At 35.2% G+C, this 25,295-nt stretch overlaps 1 protein-coding gene across 1 annotated transcript in view; it reads left to right on the forward strand.

Moving 5' to 3' along the window:
• Window positions 1-12,328: 12,328 nt before the first annotated feature.
• Window positions 12,329-25,295, forward strand: part of LOC145660942 (SCO-spondin-like) — a 70,137-nt gene continuing 57,170 nt past the window's right edge. Inside the window, exons 1-2 of the mRNA XM_081726382.1 lie at window positions 12,329-12,528; window positions 20,675-20,851. Coding sequence (XP_081582508.1) covers window positions 12,372-12,528; window positions 20,675-20,851 — 334 coding nt within the window. The 5' untranslated portion in view covers window positions 12,329-12,371. The remainder of the gene's footprint in view (window positions 12,529-20,674; window positions 20,852-25,295) is intronic.

Genomic DNA, 25,295 nt, shown 5'->3' on the forward strand with positions numbered 1-25,295 from the left:
GAAGTAGTCAGATACCATCGTAATATTTCTAAATAGACGAAGGTGAATCTTCAAATAACCTTGATTTACCATGTGGAGTCTCCAAACATTTATTGTTTCCCTCCATCTTCGGCATGAAGCCCTTGATAGTACGAGCAATTTCGTCATTTGTTGCTAATTTACACGACGGATGTAAGCTTGCTGTATCTTAAAAAAAAGTCACTACAATTTTCTGTTTTCGATACTTTCATGTGCTTTATAAATCTATAACTACTTTTGTACGGTATATCAAGATATGAAAGGAAAAACGATAAACGTGAAATATGTGAAAGAGCGAAAATCGCGCACAACGTTACGGCTAAAACGTCACCTTGAGATATGTGTCAGTCATGAAAGAGTGTTTCAAAGTGAATGACATTAGATTCAGCCACGACTCGGGTGTTCCAATCTTAATCCATGTTTCACTAAATGTTATGGAATTCAGGAAACATCATATATAGTGTGAGACAAATAGAAAACAATGAAACTAATCTCTCTCCCTCTCTCTCTCACACACACACAGAAGAATCAGGTCAGCTTAAAAATTCTCTACTATATAATCTCGAAATTACAGATCACATTCACAACCTTCTTCATATCCAATCTTGAAGAAAGTTTAATAAACACTCTCAAGCCTACTTATAGAACATGAAATGAAGTATGTAAAATAAAAGTTTCCCGTTGCCATTGATGTGAAGAGGAAGAAGATACCATCCTGGCATTCGCCTAAAGGAACTGAGGAAATATAGGGAAAACGTGTCAGAATAGCTAGCTGGAGCATGGTTGGTATCCACTCTCCCACCAATACCCTCAATGCCGCGTGAGCATTGTATATAGAATGTGATATTCATTGTAGGAATTATAAGAACTATATAAATATAATTCCATCTCGCAAACAAACGGGAAACGGTAAAGCCAGAAGTAGGCATTTAAATTACTGAAGCTTTTTTTATATATATAAAATAGAAACAGCCCTTGTCAAACAAAACGTTCCCCAATACACACCACGATACTTTCTGGAAAGCTGTCACTTTGTGCGTGTATCATAATTATATTTACTGTATCTGTTCAACATTTTACATTTCGGACAGCAAGAAAGCAAAAACTATTCACAAAATACAAACTACACGATTTCCTGACGAGTTGACAAGAGCTGTTTTGCAAGAAGCCCTTCAATTATTCTTTTCTTTCCACTTTTTCGTTTTCTTCTTCTGTTAAAAAATGTTTACCATTCATATCTGCAACACTGATGCTTTCATAAAGCTCAAACAGAACAATTTGTGTAGTGTGTTGGGTGAGTGAAGAGTGAGAAACGAAATTGAACGAGTTGAGTTAAGTAGATTTTGAGTTTAACGTCCCTTTCAGCAGCGAGACTATATGAGACGTGGACTTACTGATTAACGTGGAATCCGAACCACATGAGTTCCCGCCGGAAATCAAACCCGGATCTCCCATGCCAAAGGCGCGTACGCTAAGAGCTTAATCACGAAAGAGCTCTACGAAAGTTAACGAGTATCACATTGATCGCCACTCAAAAGAACTATTTCTAAGATTAATTCATCTTTATTGAAAACTAGCAGTGATTACCAGATTTTCTGTGATAAAATAAAAATTTTAAATGCACAACACATCCCGTGTTTGGTACCCGTGAAATATACTTTTTTTCGGTGACATGGATTTTAACGGCATTGGAAGTATTAGTATTCGTCTCAGCAACTCGAAAACTATGGATTCGACACTAATATCGAACATGTTCCATAATTTATAGATGTCTCTCCCCCATAAACTGCACCGTCAAAGTGATATGATAAAAACAATCCCACGCCCAAACCTCATGTATGTTCAAAATTTGATCGAAATCGGTCGAGTGATTGAAGAATGATGGAGTCACATAGTCACTTTCATTCTTATATAGATTGATTTGTATATCTCCCCCTGCTTCCCCTCCCCTAAGTTCTACCGTCGAAATGAATAGATAAAAGCCTCCCAGGGTCAAACCTCATCCATGTTGAAAATTTAACCGAGATCGGTCGTGTGGTTCAAACATTTATTTTCACGCAAAGAACTGACTTTTACGTGTAGATCTCCCAAAATGTGGTACGCCAAAATTACACTAGCACCATCTGGTATCGTTTAAGTATATGCCCACCAACGCTGGGTATACGCCTGCTCCCTAGGGAAGCACTCTTCGCTGCCGTTTCGGCCCCCTGCTGAGCTCATGCCCTGACTCGGTTACATAACCAGCGTTGCCAATGTGTGTGTAATTGCACAAAATGTGTGCAATTTTGGCCTGTTTGTGCATTTTGTGTGTAATGCCAATCTGTGTGAATTTTGTGTGTAATTTGGTACAATTAAAAATTTTGATCATTGATGATTTTTACGAAGTTCCTTTCATTCAAATATTCATTATTTCCACCATTTTTTTTTCTGACAATTGTCTTCTAAAAACTACGAGCTCCAACGCCTGACTCCAGGCCAGCGCAATAAAACCACAGAGAAAATAACAAGTTACTTGTTATTATTGTTAATCTCTTGTTATTTTCTCTACAGTATGATAAAACCTATCTTGCTTCCTTGGTACCTCACTTCTTGTTTTTCAGAGGCGGGTGTCATGACATCCCCAAGCAAAGACGCTTTGTTCAAGCAAGCAATGTGAATGAATGTGTGTTGACCCTCGATGTTGACCAAAACATGAGGCGGAGGTGGTAAGAAGTCTTGTCTTCTCACCACTTCTGAAGAAAATGCCATTTTGCAAACAGATGAACGACAGAGTGGCCGATGTCCAATTAAAAACAATGTCGTTGAAAGCAATGGCGCAGACTTTCTAAGATTTATGTGGGTGCATATCAATGGCGGGTCATATTAGCCTATATGTTTTCAGGGAAGTCTCGATGTTTGATTGATTTACTTTTAGTTAAAATATTTTATGAACATTGTCATAAAGCCTGTGCTGTGAGAAAGTAAAATATATCGGAACTATAAGGATAAATTGGGGCTGCCCTAGCTCAGTCGGTAACACGACTGATTTAAACGCAAGATAAACTGGTTCAAACCCGGGTTCAAGCTAAAAATCTTGTGGCTGCGCCGCACCCATAAGATTATTTATGTGGGTGCCGGAGCCCTGGAGCACTCATGTAGTCGGCGCGCATGGTTGAAAGTAAAATGAAAGTGACAATGGGCGGGAAGGTGACGGTTTTACAATAATAATAATAATAATAATAATAATAATAATAATAATAATAATAATAATAATAATAATAATAATAATAATAATAATAATAATAATGGTAAATCAAACGCTGAATCCTTGAACAATGTACACTCATGTTTAAAATGATTGTCGCATATCTATAACGGTCGTGTTGTGCGAATATAGTTGGATAATAAACTCGCAAGATACTTCTATTACTGTTACTATGTGTATAATCGGGAAATGTATATGTGTGCTAAATTTCATACATCAAATTTTGCAAAATGGACAAGAAAAGTTTTTTCGTTATATTGTTCTTATTTACAGATCTTTTGACAAGAAATTTACCACATACATGTCTCTGCTGATTATACACACAGTAAGACTGTTAAATGTACCCTGCGATATCATTAGACATAATATACATATAAATAGGTAGTTATGTATTGTGTAATGCTGTGTGCACTGTCTTACAGCTTGTGTGTAAAATTGTGCAATTTGGACGGAAGGTCTGTGTAATTTTGCTTGCCGCGTCTGGCAACACTGTACATAACATTCGTGCTCTTTAGAGGACACGCAGCACAGATTGATTCGTGTTTTATGCATACGTCCACACCCTTCAAATTACAATACCAGAAACATATATCAAACGACTTCAGACTCAAACAACAGACGGCGTTAATTACCCACATTACACACGTTATCTAATACTATAAAAATTATCAATGACTCCGTTACAGTTACAAATAACAAACCGGACTCTCTACAAATTGAGCCAGAGAAACAGCAAACTGATGTGGGAAAGAAATTAAATAATATCGAACCTTTATTTTACCTTACGAAAAAAAACTTAAAATCAAAGTTGCCTATCAAATAGTAAAACACGAAAGAAGTTTATTCACCAGTGATCGTGGTTAATGGCAATAGTGGTTACAGCATGTGAAGTAGATCCAATTACATTCGACTACACAGTAGTCTTCCTCACGGTGAAAAAAATCTACCTCAGAAAGACTTTTGTAAAGTACAAAGTTCTTAAATCTAATATATTCACCTTCAAGTATGTGATGTTCAAATCATCACTGGTGAATAAGTTCTATAATTATTTCATCCTTCCACGTCCTATGAATATTTTAAGGGTTCACTCGAGCAGAAGGTTATACCAAATAGCAAAATTTATAGGTAAGGCTAAACTGTCGCTGATGGCAGTCCCTCATAAAACCCACATGAATCTGTTTTCAACGTTGTATTACAACTTACCTGTTCTTACTTTCATATACCTTAACTACAATTATCCATCCCTTTTCCAGTCTTCACTATTAACTATTAGGCACAAACATTTCTTATTTTCATGCTTCTGTTGCTCTTTCCTACATTCGTATACATGCAGTATTACTGCGCAAAATTAGTACCGTGGAACTGTTAAATGTTGCAAACTCCACACTACTCACTAAAGACTAGGCAAGAGTTTACTTAGGCCATTTCATTAAATTTAATCGTGCATGGAACCAGTTCCTTACGAATCGAATCGAATAGAAATTATGGTGGTTCCGACTAATGATTCTACGGCAAGAGTCGGAACCACCATAATCTCTAACCGATTCGATTCGTAAAAAACTGGTTCCTTGAACGATTCACTTGAATGAAATGGCCTAAGTAAACTATGCCAATGACTAAAACAATGCGGGGAATTAAATGTCATGTATTCCGACGGGACGAGTTAAATTTACATTGAAGCTGCCCACCCGAGCGTGACATAATGTCACGTGGTATATTGTTCACCTTTCACACGCGACTCTATTGATAAAAAAGTGATTTACTTACGTTACGCAACAGCTGAGCGAGCAAACGGTGTTAGATGCCCCACAGAGGTCTGCTTTTGTTCTTTCTACCTTGACCCCACATGATAATACAGCAGCATACATATCCTAAGTTAGTTAACACAGTGGGTTTGAAACACTGTCAGATTTGCCATACAATTTTGTTGGTGTAGGTTGATATCACTGATAACATGTTCGGCAGAAACCAAAACAACATTTTTTTTCAAATAAAGTTTTTTTTTTTTTTAGTAGGATTAATCACAGAAATTACTGGTTGAATTTCGTCAACAACTGATTTTTGCACAAAAATTTCTGCCTGCGTATCTATTAACTCATTGGGAACAAGTAAATTGCTTGTACCTGTAAGATCATTTACTTTCTTTAATGTAACCTGAACACTTGAATTTAGAGGCAAAACTACAGAACGAGCCACTATAAATTGAGGTCTATATAATTTTGCTATATGGTTAGAAATCTCATTAAAAGATATGTAAGGAGGCAATTAGACTGTTGGAGGCATACCAAATTTAACAACACTGAAAGAATTCTTATTGTGATCAACCACTGCAACATGATTTTTAAAGAAATCTTGGCCAATTATACTATTATAGGGATAATCTTTATACACTCGAAAAGGATGCGTATAATACTGTCCTAATTTAAATTTCACTAAAGCGATTTGATCACTTTCTTGAGAATTTCCAGGGACGCCAGGAATAAAAGTCGTTCCTTTGAGTATTTTATGTTTATTACTTAAAAAAACTATTGTCAGAAATTATGCTGATAGTGCTACCTGAATCCAATAGAAATAAATGCGGCTTATTATCAATATATACTTTAACATGAGGCACATTAGCTTCATATTGAATAGGCACATAATATCGCTTCCTATTTCTAATGTTATTACGCAAATTACTGTGTGCTTTATTAATATTATTCGACTTAACATTCTCATTTACGTTGACTGTGTTAACAGAAGCAATAGACTATATATGAGAAGAGGATGCATGGCATGGATTTCTACACACCAAACGCGAACGCTCATAAGATTGTATACACACAGATTTTCCTTTGTGTGCGTGAGAAACTTTTGCTAGCGTAGTTCGTTGCCCGAGATCCTCAAGTTGAACTTTAATATCCTCTAACTGAGCGATCAAGCTATTTTTATCTGCAGGCTGACTTAAAGTTTCATTTAAGTTCTGTTCATTAGATTCTAAAATATTTTCTTACCGCTGTATAGCATTATTACGAACAGGAAGTACAGAGGTTGTTCAGTCTTCATTTGGCCAATTTCGACTTACTTAAAAATTTAGAAGAATCCATGGCGCCAGGTCTGTAAGTGTGCGGTGTGTTTCCCTTGGTTCCTAACAATAGCTCGACAGCGTAATTTCCAATGTAATAAGCTTCTCTGGAGAACTGCGAAGGGAAACTTGTCTCATTCCCTTTGTACAGTTTTTCAAAGTCCTTCCACAGTTGTCACACGCCGTTTTCCCAAAGCCCGCTTCAGCAATCCTAATCCACAATAGTCCATAGGACTTGCATCTGGAGATTTAACAGGTACCTCATTGAAAGGTATCACCTGTATACCACTTGCCTCCTCCATCTCCCTGTAGATGCGACGGAAGATCGCGAGGTATGTGATGAGGCCCTGCCCATGTGAATTGGATTGGCGTCATTTCCGTACATTGTTGGAATCTCATGCTCGTAGATCGGCCCGCATGATCTGCTCCTGAAAATAGTGCGAATTTATTTTGCAGTTCTTCGCCACCCTACGAATCTTTAGTTTACCTCGGTAACAGTAGCCAGTAATGACCATGAACCCTTTCGGGAAGAATTCTTTACAGACACGGACCCACCTAAAGTTCTAAAGTTCTTGGCGCCTTTCTCTCGGTACATGAGGGCACTCGGTTTGCCGCAGTCGGAAAGAAAAATCCATGCTTCATCGAGCGTTATGACGTACATCCACCTTTGTTTTCCAGATGCCTTTCGTACAGCTTCCGTGCGCTACACTTTCGTTTCTTTTGGTAGGCATCCGTGAGAAGATGGCCGCGAACTTTCATGACTTTTTCCAGCTTGAGTTATGGTGTAACGTCCGGCTCAGAGTCCCCAAAGATACGTCAAGACTTTTAGCCATACACCTTTGTGTTGGCGGATTCTCTTGCATTGCCATTTTGCAAATTTTCGTCTGCATAGTGGAGGTGGTTTTGGTGTAATCCCCGCTTCCTAAGCAACTTCGTTGGTGATCCAAATGGTGGAGCTTCGTTGCCCTTGTACTTTTTAATAACATTTTTCATTCCACTTAAACTGATGTTGCAACAATTCTTCTTGTACTCTTTTCTAATGACAGAAACACTAAAGTGGGCGTCATAAAGAGTCACAACATAGCCTTCCCAAAACCGGCATAGTTTGGGCGGCATTTTGGTCACAGAGCGGAAACCCACACACTTGGAAAAAAATTTAACACAAAACTCACAATAATGGTTCTGTTTTTTGCGTTATTTTGGTCAGCGCGGAAAAAATCCGTTTCCAGGAAACCACAGCACAACACTGCAGGACACCACGAGCCAGGTCGGGAGAGTCCATTCTACCCGGAAGGGGGAAGGATCAAATCGGCCATAGGCTAAACGTATGCTGAATAACCTCTGTATATTATATTCGTCTGTTATTGCGAAGGACTTCGATCGCTGACTACGCATGCTGACAAGAAAATTAATTCTTTCCTCTAAACCTGAGAACTTTGCTAACTCAATAACATTCTTAAATTATTTTTCCCAGGACAGAATACAATGAAGGCGATAGCCAATCGATTATCAAGTTGATTTGCTCGGGTAACGACATCTTTGGATCATACTCTAGTATTAATTTCCACTTGTGAAAAATGTAATCTGAAACAGGTCCTGAATCTATATGTTCCCTATCTCACACTTCTTGCTCTAAAACTTTCTGAGACTATATTATCCTGAAAGGCCTCCATTAATTTCTTCTTAATCTGAACATACATAAGATGATCATATTATGCGGTCGATTGTAAAGCTAACAAAAAGGCGCGAGGCCCATTTTCTAAACAATATGGCAACAAATGACGTTTATGTACATCACGAAGTTTATGAAGGATGGAAAAATCCTCAAAATGATTAAAAAATGACTGAACTGACTCGTTCAATTTACCAGAAAATCTAATAAACTATCTAACGCAGATGAAATAATACTAGTATTTTCCTTTATAGCTACTTTCTAAATCACAATTCCCTAATCACACTAACAAAAAAAATCCCACACTAGTATGCATATATATATATATCCAACACCAAAATATAAATGACACTTCTTATATACTATCAGAAAGAAAAACAAAATATAAGAACTTGGCAAAATCTTCTCTTCTCACCCCTTAATCATTCAACTAAGAAACAATGAAACAAAATTTACTCTAACTGAGCAAATGCACATACGAAGTGAATGTGGGCGGATGAGCCAAAAATAAGCCTACTGAATTTCTTTCAGGAAAAACTATAAATTACATTCTACTCATTACTCAAAATCCAGCATCATTATATTCAACTCGATAGCATTTATCTTTTAAAAATCTCTAATATGCCTGACTTAGCTACCAAAACTATGAAATTTGGGATCGTTACAGCGGCGTCTCCATCATGTGCCGGTGCTGTGCCATCAGTTGTAGCTCAGAATAGTTATTCAATGAATGCAACAAATTGAAGATGAACTGTTGCACAACACGGTACTTAACTGATTGAATTTAAATAAAATTCAAATGTTTCTAATTTGAAAATTATTAGTTGCGGGAAAGGTGAGAGAGAAAACTATTTTAACCAAGATAAAGGAATAAGCACTAGCCTGATCTTTCAACGAGGCTGGCATCGGCCTGGTCATCTGGAACGATGAATGCCTTTCTCTGGAGGAATTCTGGAAATGCTGGAATTGGTCAACATCTGGATCTCTATCCTGTTGATCTGCTAGGGGCGTCGAGTTCTCTTCTTATGGTGCGCCTTTTACGATGTTCTTCTCCACCTTCGATCCACAACTCTGATGTCAGATTCAAATGTATCTGCGGCGATGAACCTACAGAATGGTATTCTCGGATTATAGAGTCGGTCGTCCTCCAATGATGCGATGTGTCTTCTCTCTCTGACGATCCTGCACTTTCTTTAATCGTGAGGCGAACACCCTTTGTCGATCTGTCTTCAGGGGTTTTGTTTCGCTGTCCAGTCCTCAGTCTGGCATTCCGAGAACGGTGAAATATCAAGCTATGCGGAAGGGAATGCGGAAATTAAGAAGGAAACTAGTCGTGTTTATTAACAACTTCAAAAGTAACAATTAACAAATACATGCTTATTCAAACGGTCTGGCAATGTACAACATTAATAAAAGTTTGTTCCGATGGATTTTAAAGAGTTCATGATTCTCTCGTTGATGAATGTAATTTAATAAACTAAATGAATTTAGCGAATTAAGTTAAGAGTTTACACAATTATCACATGAACACTTCACATTTAATACACAGCTACTTCACACTAAGTGCAAATATTGCATCTGTTTTCAATTACCCTGACATGAAAGAAAATATGATTTCTATTATTTCGGTCCCTCCCTTGAATCTTGGATCTATTCTCCTATCCCAGATTTTTATTGCCTGAACTATACATTTCTTTCTCCCGTAGTTGACACTTTCTTGCACAACTTTTTTGTTTTTGAAAACCAATGCAACGTAGCTGGATTTTCATTGTTTGGCAACTTCCCTGCAGGCCCGTATCCAGGGGGGTCTAGGTAGTCAGGCCCCCCTAAATTTTCGCGGCCCCCACTAAAATTTTCACGGTAGGCTTGCAAATGAACTATAATATGGTGTTGAACTATAATATAGTTGGATCGCCCCCCCTAACTTCGGCCGGGACCCCCTACATTTTTGGGCTGGCTACCGGGTTGCTTCCCTGTTTTCAATCTGCTGTTAAAAGTCGAGTAAACTACTGCATCCGTTCTTTAACTAAACTTTTCTAGCTTTGAAAGGGATTTTAACCGTTCTTGGGACTTCACCACTTTTCATATTTTCAATGGCATTTTCTGTCTCTACTATAGTTACAGTCTGAACTAGTCCGTGGTTGATGAGTAAATATTTGCTAATTTGTCTAGTTCTTTTTTATTGAGGTTTCTTTTTAATTTCTCCCTCCACCGCTTTTAATCTTCTTCTTACGGGTCAGAACCTCATGATTTTCATCATTATTGTTGGGCACATTCGTAATACACAAGCCTTCTAAGTTAAGAGAGAGGCAAAAGAAAGATCCTTTCTCACTGTTCTAGTTTTAGGTCGTTGTATTACTCATAATAATCCCGAATGATTGCTAATCTAACTGCATTCTTGGTCTTCTTTTCACTTCCCAGTAATCTTTCATTCCTTGCTAATCGCCAGAGTTGTGTTTTTCTCATTTACAGCTACTTCAACTTCTTTATTCCACGATCACGTTTTCATACCAATGAGGCAGCTTCCTTTTGTGTGTCACACAACTTTTCTGCTGTATCTCTGAGTGCTACTGTTACCCTAGTCCACTTCCTATCCAACAGAAGATTTTCTTCCTATCTTTTTCTTGATGCAGGTATAGATTACGAGGCGGGTTTACTTTGTTAGAATCTTGCCCGAATCTTAGAGTCTTAGTACTTCGCATCACGTAGGTATTTCTCCGCCTAAAAATGTAATAGTTCTGGGAAATTTAGTTGCCACTCTTTTATGTAAAGAAGTGTTCTTCTTTTACCTTATAGAAGGTATTAAGCCTAGCACTTTCGATACCGCAAACTTGCAAAATCTTCGATATGGTATACAGAAAAAGCACCATGGCCTACTGTCATTTGGTGTTTGTTACCGCGTGACAATGCACGCCCTTTTTCTGCTCCTCAAACTCAAGATAAAATCAGATCTTTTAGATTGAAGCTATTAGACAACCCGTCCTACAACTCGGAAATTGCTGGGAACGATTATCATCTGTTTCCCCTATCTGAAGCAGTTTCTTGCGTCACCACTTTCAGTAACTTCCACAAAATATATTACACACTAGTTTCGTCAATTTCATTTTCCTCTAAGTAACATAACACAAACTGGATGATTTCTATCTTATTGTGCAATTTAAAGACTAAAAGCAATTTTCTCCGGCTATATTTCACATCTACGTTCTCTCATTTATCCTATTGGCCAGTACATAACAGTCTGTTTCATTAAATTGTGAGTTTATAATCAACAACCTATGCTATTTTAAGAACACTTAGCTGTAATACTAATAAATGTATGATTTTCGTTGTTTGGTAACGAAAGAACCGACAGGGGTATTTCATCAGCATGACCTTTCAGATGAGAACTATACAAAACCAATAGCAATTAAGTGTAAATTTTATTTCGTGCAAGATGTTCTCTTTAAATTTAAGCGAAATTATACTTGTAATTCTCTAAAAATTTTCAACGAGTTTGTGCTATTTGGGTTTTTAATTAAAATGTTAGCTTATTTCTTGTATCATTTTCTGCAGTATTTCTACTATTGTTTCTATTATGTTCAGCTCTTTTCTTCCTTTTTAAGAGAAAATTGAATTATATATTCAAGTTTGCGCAGTGGAGAATGTCACATTTTGATATAGTCTGTCACATTGTCAAATATGCAAATTTCTTATTACAAGATATAACAGCTTTCAATAGCAATGCATATTTCAGATACAAAGGTGCTATATAGTACAGAAGCGTCATGGAAATATAATAACAAAACATGACTTGACAATTGAACCTAATTGAATTAATATAAACTCAAGAAAATTGTTGATAGCACAATATTAGATATCTTAACGAATTATGAAACAAAGAAAAAAAATTGTGAAGTGAGTTGTTATCATTCTCTCTTTTAAACTAAGCATACTAAATAAACTGTGAATAAAACTGCTAAGTGGCAATTCATCACATTGAACTGTGCAAAAATAATGAGTATGACTTTGTGAATTACAATTGAATGGACAAAGAATTTCTAGTTCATAATACCGTAATTAAAGGCTAAAAAATACTCCAAAACAACGTTTGTTTATAAATAGTTGCCACAACAAAAGACTGAATAAGGCGCAATTATAACACACCGAAACAAACTGACATTTTCTGAACAGTGTGAAATGTGGTGGAACATTGAATTATTTTTCAAAGCTCCTTTATTTATTTTTTCATTAGATTCCCTCTATGCTCATTTAAAATTTCATTGCTTAATCAAAAATAAATAACTGATCAACAAGTTACCTAACTCATTTATAATTCAATAGTGGTGTTTCGTTTAGGAGTCTTTCCACAAACAGTAGTCGAAAGCCCATTGAATATGATGCTTTCCAGATACTTAACCTCATTTTTGATTATGTGTATTGTCACAGAATATGTTGTAACAGACAAAAATCATTCACTTTCTGAAAGTAAACGTTTGTGTGACAAAGATTATGTATATAATTGGTTCCAGAAGGCATGCATACCGAAACCAGGTAAAGTAAATTACCAAAATGGCATATTAATAATGCACCATTACCTAATCGACTCTAACTACTTACTAGTTTGTAGTTGTTATTTCACAAGTTGTCACTTCATTATTAACGTTGTTGTTTCTTCTCTGTTGATCCCTTTACTGGTCTATATTTTATTATTCGTTTTATTTTATTATAACCTTTTGAATGTTTATCATCATAGCCTTAGCTTTTAAGCCATGTCAAACGATTCCGCAAAGTTCTTTCAGAATTGCAATTGATTTAAAATTTACAGTATGAGCTGAACTAAAATGACCTGGCATTGAGGCCGAACGGCCGGTTCTAACTAAAAATGCTAATACTAGATATTGTAAAAAGATATCAAGGGCTAGTGGCACCGTATATATATATATATATATATATATATATATATATATATATATATATATATATATATATATATATATATATATATAGATATCAATTGCTCCAAGATTGCATCAAAGTAAAGCATGTCTATAAATAAAAATGTTTCAAAAATTTAAAATAGAGAAAAGCTTGAAAAAGTGTGAATTTTACCCTCATCTACTTTCCTGTCCAACCCATCTTGATCTTCCATGTTATTAGTTCAATGTTACTTAGTGTTAATGGAAATACTCTCTTTCGAATGATCGAAAATGATGTATATGAATGGTTTGCTGTAAAAGTGGCAATAATATTGTAGCAAGCTGTATCATTTGTATTCTGAAAAAAGAACTTATACCAGGGTCACTTAACTTAAAGTGGCAACATGGTTGTGAAATGGAATGTAGTGAATCACTCACCTCAATAAGCTAAAAGTCCTTGAATGTAGTCTTCGCCAGCCTGTTGAGCCCTTCACCAGATGTATGGTAACCGTTGAATACCTGTAAAAGCCACACTTTGTGAGAGGTTGTTGACAGTGCGCCCTAAGGCAAGAGCAATGCTGGGAATGTCTCTGTAATGTTTGTCCCTGAGAATTTTGGGAAAAGATTAAAATCACAGGGGCTCATATCCGGGGAGTATGGCGGATGGTCCAGTACCTCCCAACACCATCGTCGTAACAAAGTCTGTACTGGATTGGGTGTATGGCAATTGCCATTGTCGTGTAGGAGAATCTGTCCAGACTCCAGGAGATGTGAAGTTTGTGCCGCAATTCTGGTCACAAACGGTGATTGAGGTATGAAGCGTTGACGGCTATGCTTGGTGGAATTTGATGTGACAGGATAATGCCTTTGTGGTTTATAACATTATTATCATCACCTTCACGTCTGCTGGCTCTTGCCTAAGTCTTTTCTGTCTTGTTGATTCTGGGTGGCGCCATTTACTCGACTCACATTTGAAATCAGGCTCATAGGATCTTCCCCACGTTTCGTCACTTTCAATAATGCGGTGCAAGACGTCATCACGTTCCTCATTGTAACGTTAAACATGTAGGTGCGCATATAACCACCTATGCCACGGTGAACTTCGGTCAGAGTATAGGGTACCCATCTGGCTGCAGATTTCCACATGCCAAGATCTTGTGTTAGCATGCGGCACACTGATCCAGAAGAAATGTTCATCTTCTACGCCAATCCACTATACGTGCAGTGCCGATCACCGTCAAGCAGTGTTCATAGCCTTGCACGGTGAATTTCGTCCCTAGCCGCTCGTATATGACCTCCAGCTTGCATTTTGTCTGTTGACTGACGTCCCGCCTCACATACTGCAACCCATCTCGCCGCTGTTCGATACGGTAGAGCAGCTTCACCACAGGCATCTACTAATCCTCTGTGAATCGTCTAAACTTTCGCTCTCCTGTCACCTGGAATTACGTAAAGACACCCTTTCTGCACGTGTGAACATTGCGTTAGGGGAGTATTTCACACAACAATCACTTTAACAATGTCTACTCTCCACACACACCTTAATGTGGGACAGCAGCAGCGTTGAACTGACTCGTACAAATCCACGGAACACACTACGTTCGTCATTTGTCTCATGTCCACACGACACTCGAATTGTAGCAGTGTTGCCAGTTCTAGTTAAATGACCATTGTATATATATATATATATATATATATATATATATATATATATATATATATAAATGAAAGTAAGCATTTGAAGTATGTAAAATAACTGAGAATCAAAACAAGATGAAGTATATATATTGCAAGCTTATTAAGCGAAATCCTAAAATTAATTAATTTGGTTTAAAAGAGTGCAAGTACATTTGCAATCACTTTAGAACTGAAAGTGAAGTATATAGTTCAGTAGCAGAAACTGTGTATATCTGTTGATTTCGTCGTAAAGTTATGTTGATATTATGAAGGGTATTGCAATGATATGAGGGTAAAGGGGGTTAGAACCCTACCGCATTATGTACTTGCTCAACAATACCAGATGTCAAAGTTCGGAAGATGCATTAATTTAAGCTGCAAACTAAACATTCTGGTAAAAGAATAACATTGTATGATTGCGTATAACGCTCTACTTACCTTGGTCATCTTTTCGAGTTTCAGTCTTTCATGTAAGTATTTAAACCTAATCTAATTGCGGAAAAAGATACTTACCTAATAGAGAGAATCTAACCTAACAAACACCTAAAAAGAAGAGAGCACAGGATAGTTACTTATCTTCCGATAACATGTATGTTTAACTCTACGCTTTGATGTGACAACTATATTGATTAACGGAGTAGGGATATCATCACTGGAAAGAGAAGAAGAATGGTTAAAACATTTTAAAATATAATGGTTTTACCTTGAATTAATACTGTCTTGAACTTTATGTACTCAAGAAATTAACAATGTAAGGTTGTGTTCACATGCCGGGTAAACTTCACTTAGGTTATATACTTTGGCTATATAATTTGAAGTACCTCTTTAAAACCTGTTGCAGAAGTAGAGCAGGATTCTGAAACATGGATATTTAGATAGGGCACATATTAGTTCTTAAGTGAAGTCTTGACCCGGCTAGGGTAGGTCTCTTAGTGTTGGAGCTATGGTCCTTCAAAGTTCATTTTTTCATGCTTTCGGCAGCGGATAACTATGAAAGGAAGCAGTTGTGTACTCAGGTTGGTCTATACTTTCTCTTTTATCTTGGTGTCAGGAATCACCTTCCAAACTTTGTCAGTGTTGTTTTGAAACACCGTGTATGTTACATAGGTTACAAAAGTATTTAAAAAACAGAAGCACAGGTTTGTGCAAGCGTCAGAGAAATGCTGATTTAAAAATTCAGCTAAAATGACAGCGACTGCTCTTTCTAGCACCAGTGGTTGTAAGGAAAGTAATATGTATTTATGACTTTTTTGTGTACACTCATGGATTTTTTGTTCTCCTTTAAACCAAAATTACTTAATAAAAAAACATTCTGTGAAAATAATTTAAATGATTTCATATTTTAATCATGCCAAAAATTTTTATATTTTTTCAATTCCAAGAAGATTGATCCTGAACATTTTGTTCTTAGTGGAATATGCCATACGTAGAAGTATAAAAGTATTTTTTTATAGTTTTTGTTTGTGGTGGTGATATTACTTAAGTGGAATTTAATTTTTAATAAAAATATTATGTATGCAGTTATGCTATAAAAATGGAAAACACAGACGAAGAAGTAACAAATGTAACTAAGTACAGTAAGCAATAAAACTAAATACAGCATATAATATTAGAAATCCAGCTTTATCATTTTTAAAATCTTCCTAATAACAGGTATATAACTTGTTCTTACTAGTTAAATCCCCAGTTAAATGAGAATTCAAAGACCTATAATCAAATACTACTTGGCCAGGAATGTGTCAACCTACATCATTAATTTTATATGAGAATATTTATTTCATTACCACTAACAATAAATTAAATTATTTGTACATAGAATATACTGCGTATGCTACTTTAAATGTCACATATTTGCAGGTTCCAACAGGTGCAAATATTAGTCAAATCTTTTCAACATTTCTGTTGCATGTTAATATAAAATAATGAAATAAAAGGGAATGAAAGTTAAATGTATACGAATTTCTTCTTCTACTGCAAACATTCTAAAGCGAATGATTTACAAGAAATGCTGGAAATTATATCATTTAGCATTAAATATTCAAGTTTAGCAGTGCACACTAAACATTTAAAATAATGAAATCATGTAATTTCATGTAACAGATTGTTATGTTTAGAGTGTCAGGACATGTATTCAAAACAGGAAGTACACGCTTAAAGATATATATATATATATATATATATATATATATATATATATATATATATATATATATATATATATATATATATGGTTTCACAAAGTTGCATGAAAATATATGTCTTCATGCACATGAAAGCTTCCAAGGTTCACAACCTTGCCAGGGACCCAATGTACTGAATTCTATACCTGTTGTCCACTGAAACCTACCCTACATGACTAGACAATCTAGTATTCTGTAGTTATTGGTATTTTATAAGTAATTATTTAGATTAGAATTGGAATACTTACATATTTATGTGTGGCTTTGCATTCACAGTAGCAATTCAGTGGTAAATCAATTTAAATTGCAGTTCAGGAATTTTATTATTTTTATAGATGTCTGCAGAAAAAAAAAGACAAACAAAGAAAGAAAGTTGTACAAACATAAATTTCGAAATTATAAATTGCACTAAGAAAGATGTTTTCTATACGTTTATAATTTGAGGATTTACCTTGTTTATAATAATTTAATCTTAAATTTCACGATTTTTTGTGAGATTGAAATACGTAGTTAACTCTCTCTCAGGATTTTCTGTTAGAATTTGAATGTATCTTTTTTATATCATAATAATCACCATTTTTTTATTTAGGCTATATTCATTTTGTTATAATTATTGTATAGTTTTCTTCTGTTAGCTCTTCCATGATCTATACTATTTTATTAAAACTTTTTCCTTCTTCTATATTTTGTATGAAGTTTACAGTTGACTTACATTATTTGAGTCTTTTCATTTGAATTGAGTTGGCAATTTGTTTTAGTTTAACAGAAAATAATATCATCGGCGGTGATGATTAAAGTATAGCCACCTCAAAAGCGGCCACAAAATAATATTTCCAAACTGCAAGATCACAGTTCCTCAAATTACTATATCTACCTCATCGTGTAGTCTTACTGCACTATTCCTTCATTATTCTTTACCGTTGGAATTGTTACAGACAGTCAGTTACATAACAGAATGTTGTTAAATGTTTATAAATATGTTTGGTATCTGATATACGACTTTTCCTTTGCTTTATACGCAATAGCAAAGAGAACTAGATGTTTTCCACGCTTTATTTTCAATTTATTTATTAAAATATGCTGCCAATCCTTACTTTGGCATTGCAGCTTCAATAGTTTTCTTTCCATATTTCTACGCCTTCATCCGTTTCAACATCATGCTTATATAAAATCTTGAGCAATGTTCACTGTTCATGTATTGCAATAAATCATTTTCATTAGTCACTTTATGATTTCCACAACAAAAAGATAAGTAAATTACGTACATGCAAACGTAGGGAAACTACATCATTACGTGTAATAATTTAGATACCGGGAACAAAAGATTAAGACTGTGTACATCTGATCCTACATTATATTTGACTTGCGTCTCAGCGTTGAGCGAAAGAAAACCTGCAGTTATACAGTGATATATTTTAGGCTATTGGCAGTGCAATAAAGTATTTTTATATTTATTTATTTAATTAATTAATTCTTCTCATTACATTCCTTTAAGAGAACATTGCATAAGAATTCTGAAAATGTGATTTTATTTAATATTCTCTGCTAGAGTTTCGTGTATATAAAGAAAAGAGAGATTTTTTCTTTTTTTTCTACAAAACATTGGATTGCATGTTTGTTTTTTCTTTTTTTCTACAACCCTGTCAAAATTTTCTTCGTCGTGAGCTTACATGTATTTTGTAAGCTTGCATTAATGCGCGTAAATGTGTAAACAGAGTTCGAGATTGTGGTGGGAGTTCTCCCACTTCATATTTTAGGAAGGAAATCCCCTTCAATTAAGGCTTGTTTCGAGGTGAAAAATGATACTATTATCAGACGTTTGCTGATTAATTACAGTAAATCATATGTGTTTAACAAATAAATGAGATGTATTTCATGTGTAAGCTTAGAATGAATTGATGCGGTAATGCTTAACGGTATTCCTACTCTTACATAGTTGAATAACCATAAGCGTGTTAACATGTTAAGTCTCTGTCGAAACATTACAATGTAAAAATTTTATTTTCTTTATTTATGTGCTTATTTTTACATCTGTCTTCCTACTACTTCGACTGTTATGATTTCGAACTCAGCGTATAAATGCTACTGAATTATTTTGCGGACAATATGCATGAAATTTGAAGCAAGCTGGGGCCGTTATAATGACCTGTAATCAATCTCTGTTGTAGGTGAGATAAAGTGATAAGTAACCACCTATACAGTGAGGATCTTGCGTGATAGTTTTGCAAGTTTCAACTACCCGAATTCAAGTTCCGTTCATGGTTCGAAGCCTTCCTTTATTCTTCACTACATCTTCCTCAATCTCGACATTGCATAAATACGTCACCAAAAAATCTAAACTAAAATTCCATTATTAAGCAGATTATCTTTTTGGTTCACATTGCAAATGTACGTAGGATTGTCATATTTCTACACTGTAAGTACACCTCTTATTCGAAAAAAATCTAATAGCAGATTTCTGAACATATATCCAACACGTACTTCAATTTGGTTTTTAAATATCAACTCTTTCACCAGTTTACTTAATTACTTTTCCATTTTCATCATTAAATATTTCGTGAACATCATAATGCTCATACTAACACCAATTGATGTTTGATTGAAAATGATTGACCAATCGATGTTGGTTTTTACTAGTACCTTATTATCCCATTATTTGTAATTTCTCAGCAACTGTTTGTCTTACAACATCTAAACAATCATTAAATTCACTGTAAGTAATGTTCAAATTTACTAAAGAGTGTAATATGGATTCCACTGTTGCCAGAGCAAGTATGTTTCTCCCCTTACTCTACTGTTCACTCATCATTGAAATCGTACATTCTTCATTAGAACTTTAGACCAGGGTGCTATAAGTTTCTAACCAACACAACACATAGAAGAGAAATATTACAAAAAAATCAACTTCTAATACAAATTTAATACGAGTGCAGCTAATAGTGCGACAGTTTTGTTGTAATAACTGGCAAATATAAGCTCAATAAAATAATTTAAAAATTTAAGTTCTGTCTCTTTCTCACTTTGAAATTATTCTAGGTTAGTGCACTATTGCACCGAGATTCACAATTGCATGCTACGATCCTTGCTTTTCGTTGCTGCAACTGCTCTTCTGAGGATCTTTCCACGACTCACTCCCTTGTCCAAATGAGTTGATCTGAAGGTGCACATCGCTGTCACAGAGTGTAAATTTAAGTTGTTTCAAGGAGACATGAAGTAAAAGGAAAATGTCCTCTGTAATACTGTCAGAGAGTATAATGTTAAAGTACTTCCATGAAGCCACGAAGTTTAAGTAGAACATATTTCTTTAAAACGTGAACTGCTGGCAACATTACCATGCCGTGGAAAATCAGCGGCAGGAACGAGAGTATATGACGACGCCCCCCCCCCAAAGGCACATATGAATGAGGTCTACAGGCCAACCGTGTAGCAGCACAGACCAGCCGCGTATGGTTGTCCCGAAGTGGAAAAATAATAAAAAACAAACCCTGCTTCTCCTTGATTTCGAGCAATTTTTAACACTTTTTCTCTCATTTTATATGCATCTTTTCTTTTTTCTCCCGAGTTTTGCGCCTTCTTACTTCAGCGCCCAGGACCATCGCCCGCTCACCCCCCTCTTCCATGGTATTATATTGGCTGGCAATAGTAAATAAATACAGAATCAATTTCTGCCCTGTGCAATCTTCAAACAGGACAGGAAAAACAATGATCCTACTTTACAAAATTATTCAATTCCATATTAAGTCCATTAATTTAGTTCAATCTGAATAATTGAAACTAGCTTATAAACTATAAGCTTGTTTATTTTAATGATATTTCATTTAGAAGAGTTATTTACCAGACATGTACAAGAAATAACTAATTACTCCAGGTTTAATTTTAACAAACAATTTTCATTTAATATTTCTTTGACTTCTATTTTTGCAGAATGTCCACAAAACGAAGAATACAAAACTTGCAGACCAGCTTGCAAACCAACATGTGAAGGTCCATTTTTAAAACCATGTCTACCCATTTGTAGGAGTGGGTGTGCATGCAAAGAAGGCCATATTAGAAAGTATGAAGGTGGGCCATGCATTTCTGTGTATGAATGCCCCAAAAGAGGTTTGTAATAGTTCAATTGCTTATTCATATAATTAATTTAATTAATAAAAAATTTACATAATGTATTAACACTATGATTAAACTTGAATTACAAATATTATTTTCATTTAACGAAAAAATAATATCGAAGCTAACGGTATGCGTACTAATTGAACACAATTATATATGTAAGTGATAAATCCCATACGTCTTTTTCGACAAAATCGAGATTTTTTATTGTTATTTATGTATTTATTTTATTATTTTGAGTTAAAAATGCATGTTGTTCAAAACCCATCTATTAATGTGAGACTCATAGTAATGTACCCCTATCAAGCTGTTCATTCTGGCAGAAGCAAAGCGACAATTAATAGTTAAAATTAATGGGAAATAACCGAAAATTATGATTAACATTTAAACATTAATTCTATTTGTCTAAAGTTCTACCCAAAGATAAGATATATGTCAGTTTCCAAATTATATCTAGGTTAACGAAATAACATGTTTGAGGGTAACTAATAAAGCGAAACTTGTAAAAAAAATCTACAAAGTCAATCTTCTATATAACTATAAAGTATCTCATTTGTGAGTACCATTTTCTGTAAAGATAAGAAATTTGGTGCTTCACAGTGTATTTTTCTCCTATTGAGATGAGTTGATTTTGAATTTAACAGCGAAGTTATATGAATAGTACCTACTGATTAACATGGAATCCGAACCACGTGAACTGCCGCAAGAAATCTAACTCTGGTCTCCCACGTTAAAGGCACTTACGCTAACCGCTTAGAAACGAAGGAATTCTAGTTTTCTACAATTATTCTAGTTTCTGAACTGTATTGCAGAAATATGGTTTGATTTCTATTTACTGATTGACGAGATAAATTAATGATAGGGAAGTCAGTTGAATATGAGCATACTTAATGAAAATACTAGTATATCTAAAAAAATATGTATTACAGAAAGTACAAATTCTCACCAAAAGAGAGCCTGATCTTTCGTCTACAAACCCTAAGAAATAAAAGGTTTTATATACTTTTGTTCGTGGGTAATAAACAGGTTAGTACGGTAGGTGCACAATGCTCATATATTCGTAGTACATGAGCACTTTATAATGCAAATACGAGCAGCATTTCGTTTTTAATATTTTCACATGAAATACAACGCTGATGCCAAAAACATACAAAGGAATTAATGAAAGGTAAATGATTACAATAACGGGCAAAATACAGTTGCACACATACGTAAAACAGTTCATTTCAAGAGTCCTGTCTATCGGTGTGACGTAAATAACTAGGCGTTAAATCAGTTACAATGATCACAAACAAAGAACACAGGGTAAAGAATTTTCACACAAAAAACATGATACCAATCATGCACATATCACACATGATCCATTCTTCTCCTGTGGAGTCCACTAAACTTTCCTTCATAAATATGGAAATACTATCATTCTCCTCCCACAGTGTGGATAAGCCTATCCCTTTCTTGGCGTAGAATTTCTGGCGTTTTCTTCAATGGAACTATTATCCACTAGAGCTTTAGATTTATTTATTGTTCTGTGCTTGCTCACATTCTCCGCAAACGTGGACTGTGACAACACCCCTCCCACGCAGGCCTGGGGTGATAGGCAGGAAATGGACGAAAAGTATCCAAGCTGATTATGAACTTAAAGATTGTAGAATTTAAACCATCCATGTTATTACAAATTATGTTATTACAGAATGTCAACTTTAGTTAACATCTGCAAAAACTCCTCACGTCCATTTATCTCATTACTTTCAAAAAACAGGTGTGCCCGTATTAAACTGAATTCAAAAGCTTATATTTCACCGACTGTTAATGATATTTTAACGTGTTGTAGTTGGCAACTCCGTTTATAGAAAAGAAGTGAACAAAAGACTAGTGTTGTATTCCTAGAGAGAATTGACTATAAATCCAGTTACAAATTCTATAGAACGCATAGATACAAAGTTTCAGCTTATTATCCATTACATTGATTCAACTATGACTCCAAAAAGATACATTTTTTATTCTATGTGCATGTAAATTTGTCTTTTATTTACACAACAACTGCGGCGAACGAACTTGGGCTACTCTCTGCAAATTCATGAAACTCTAAACACTGCTACGAACTTCATTGTTTTCCTCTTGCGCAAGGTATATATGTGCTGTGTGAGTATAAGCTTCTTGCTGCTCATATTTTCGGAGTGCTCATATTAAACTGACTTCCTCTACGGAGAGCGTTTTCTAAAAGAAACTATATTTTGTGGATGATGATAAGATGGACTACTATCTGTTTGGCACACACACAAAAAAAAAAAAAAAATGAAAGACATTCTATTCATGAAACCTACTGAGTATTCTACAATAGTGTCAACGTTAACGTTTAAACGAAACAAACAGATATTCAAAGACGAAATGTACCAATGAATGTACCAGAACAAAATGGCATGGCTATTTCTATTTTGAACTTCTATTTTTAGTTTTCGAGGAAGATTGGAGTAGGATAATAGTTCTTCATGTTGACGTGAAACTGGTACTGAAGTTTATCCTTTTCAAGATTTTACTACGATACTAGTTAAAGAACAGTGTATAGTATTGTTTACAAGATGAAGACAAAATAATAATTATCTTTTAAGCTCTACATTTTATCTATCAGTTACTCTGTCCAAAGATCATACACAAGTTAATCAATAAATCGTATCGACGTAAATAAAATGAGATACTTGATGGCAAATTCCTACTTATAGCTTTGTAAACAATCTAGAAAAGTCATTTTCAAGGCTTAGAGAAAGAGTAACTACATTGTACATTGCCAACAATAATTGATTACTTTTATTGTTATGGTATATGGGTAACCAGGGCAAGAGTGAACACTTTTTGTAAATCAAAGAATTGCGGCGGAATGATGACAGAGAGAAACGCAATTATGTTCTCTGTGTGAAAGGCAGTTATCTCTAATAACATACACAGTTTAATTGCTGTAAATCAAGCAGAGGATACAAAGGAATAACATAGTTTTGACGAAGGAAAAATTTTGTACTCTTGCCCCATATGGTGGGGTAAGAGTAAACAATGGTTGGGGTAACGATGTACAGTCGAATCAAACCATAGAAACGTAGGCATAAACACCAAAAAATACATTGAATCATAGATATATATTGGTTACATGGAACTAAGGAAGTTATAAAATACCAAACGACAAGTGTCAAATGGAACTGCCAACAAATGTTACAGTACTGCATATCATACATGTTATAATTACAAAATATGAAAAAAGGAGAAATCGATTCAACATTCATCACGAAGCACAAAATTGTTACTTGCGGTTCACACAGTGGTCACGCACGTACACATACTTCCTTCGATTAAGATTAGAACATTATTCGTGAGACCACTAGCATATGATACAGGAAATCCTCATTTCACAGTTTGGTATATCTGAAAACAAATTTCAACTGAGTTGCGCGGATGACTTTGATACAAATTTCTAGCTTCCTTTGTGTTTCCGTGCGACATGACATATGCTCAACAACTCAGGCTACGAAATTCTAAACGGTAATGCAAAAGTTTTGTTAGTAGTCTATACCCGCCAACTTCTGTCTTACCTCTGCAAATATCTTTTTACTCATGGTTACGTGTTGGCTCCTATATTTTCTTTTCCCAACTTTAAAACAAGCGGCAAGTGTGAACGTTCACACTTGTCCCGTACACTCTTGCCCTGCTTCAGGTATCTTACAATTGCCTGCCATCTCCCGCCAGAGCACTTTTTTATTTTGCGTACCACTGATAAGAAATACGAACTTATACAGTTTTTCCAGGAAACATTTCCAATTCTGAACCTTCAGCTGAAACTACGTTATAAACTTTGACACTTACTGCGAATCTTTTACTTCTTTCCTTTTCTATCAAACTTTCTACTCTGCTGCTCTTCACACTGCACACACACGGCTCCCCTCCTCCTTCGTTCCTACATGTGTCATACCGAACCAATTTTCAACATTCGTTTGTTTACCCACGTTGCCACTTCTTTGTCAATAGAATTTTCACTGTAGCCCCAGCGTTCACTATTGCTCTGGTTACCCATATATTAGAGTGGATGAAAAAAAAATCAAAGTTGTCCAATTAAATAGCACTAGGTGTCAAAAGTTGTGTATTGACTAGTATAACATTTGTGACTTTTTTCATAATTGTTTCACTTCATCTTCAATGGTCTTCAAATTTTTCAATTTTCATAAAAATTTGAATTCCTGAAAATATTGATTTTTTTAAGCTGCCCAATGAAATCGAACTAGGTGACAAAAGTGGCATAATGACTGCATTGACTACACCAGTCTTGATTTTTAAAATAATTTGCATCTTCATTCCCCGCAGGGGCTGAAAGTTTGCAGTTTTATTGTAAATTTGGATTTAACTTAAAATATTGAAAAACTTCTAAAATCCGTCAAATCACTTTACACTAGCT

This window comes from Thermobia domestica, chromosome 9 (assembly GCF_964235325.1).
Source record: "Thermobia domestica chromosome 9, izTheDome1.hap1.1, whole genome shotgun sequence".
Lineage (NCBI taxonomy): Eukaryota > Metazoa > Arthropoda > Insecta > Zygentoma > Lepismatidae > Thermobia > Thermobia domestica.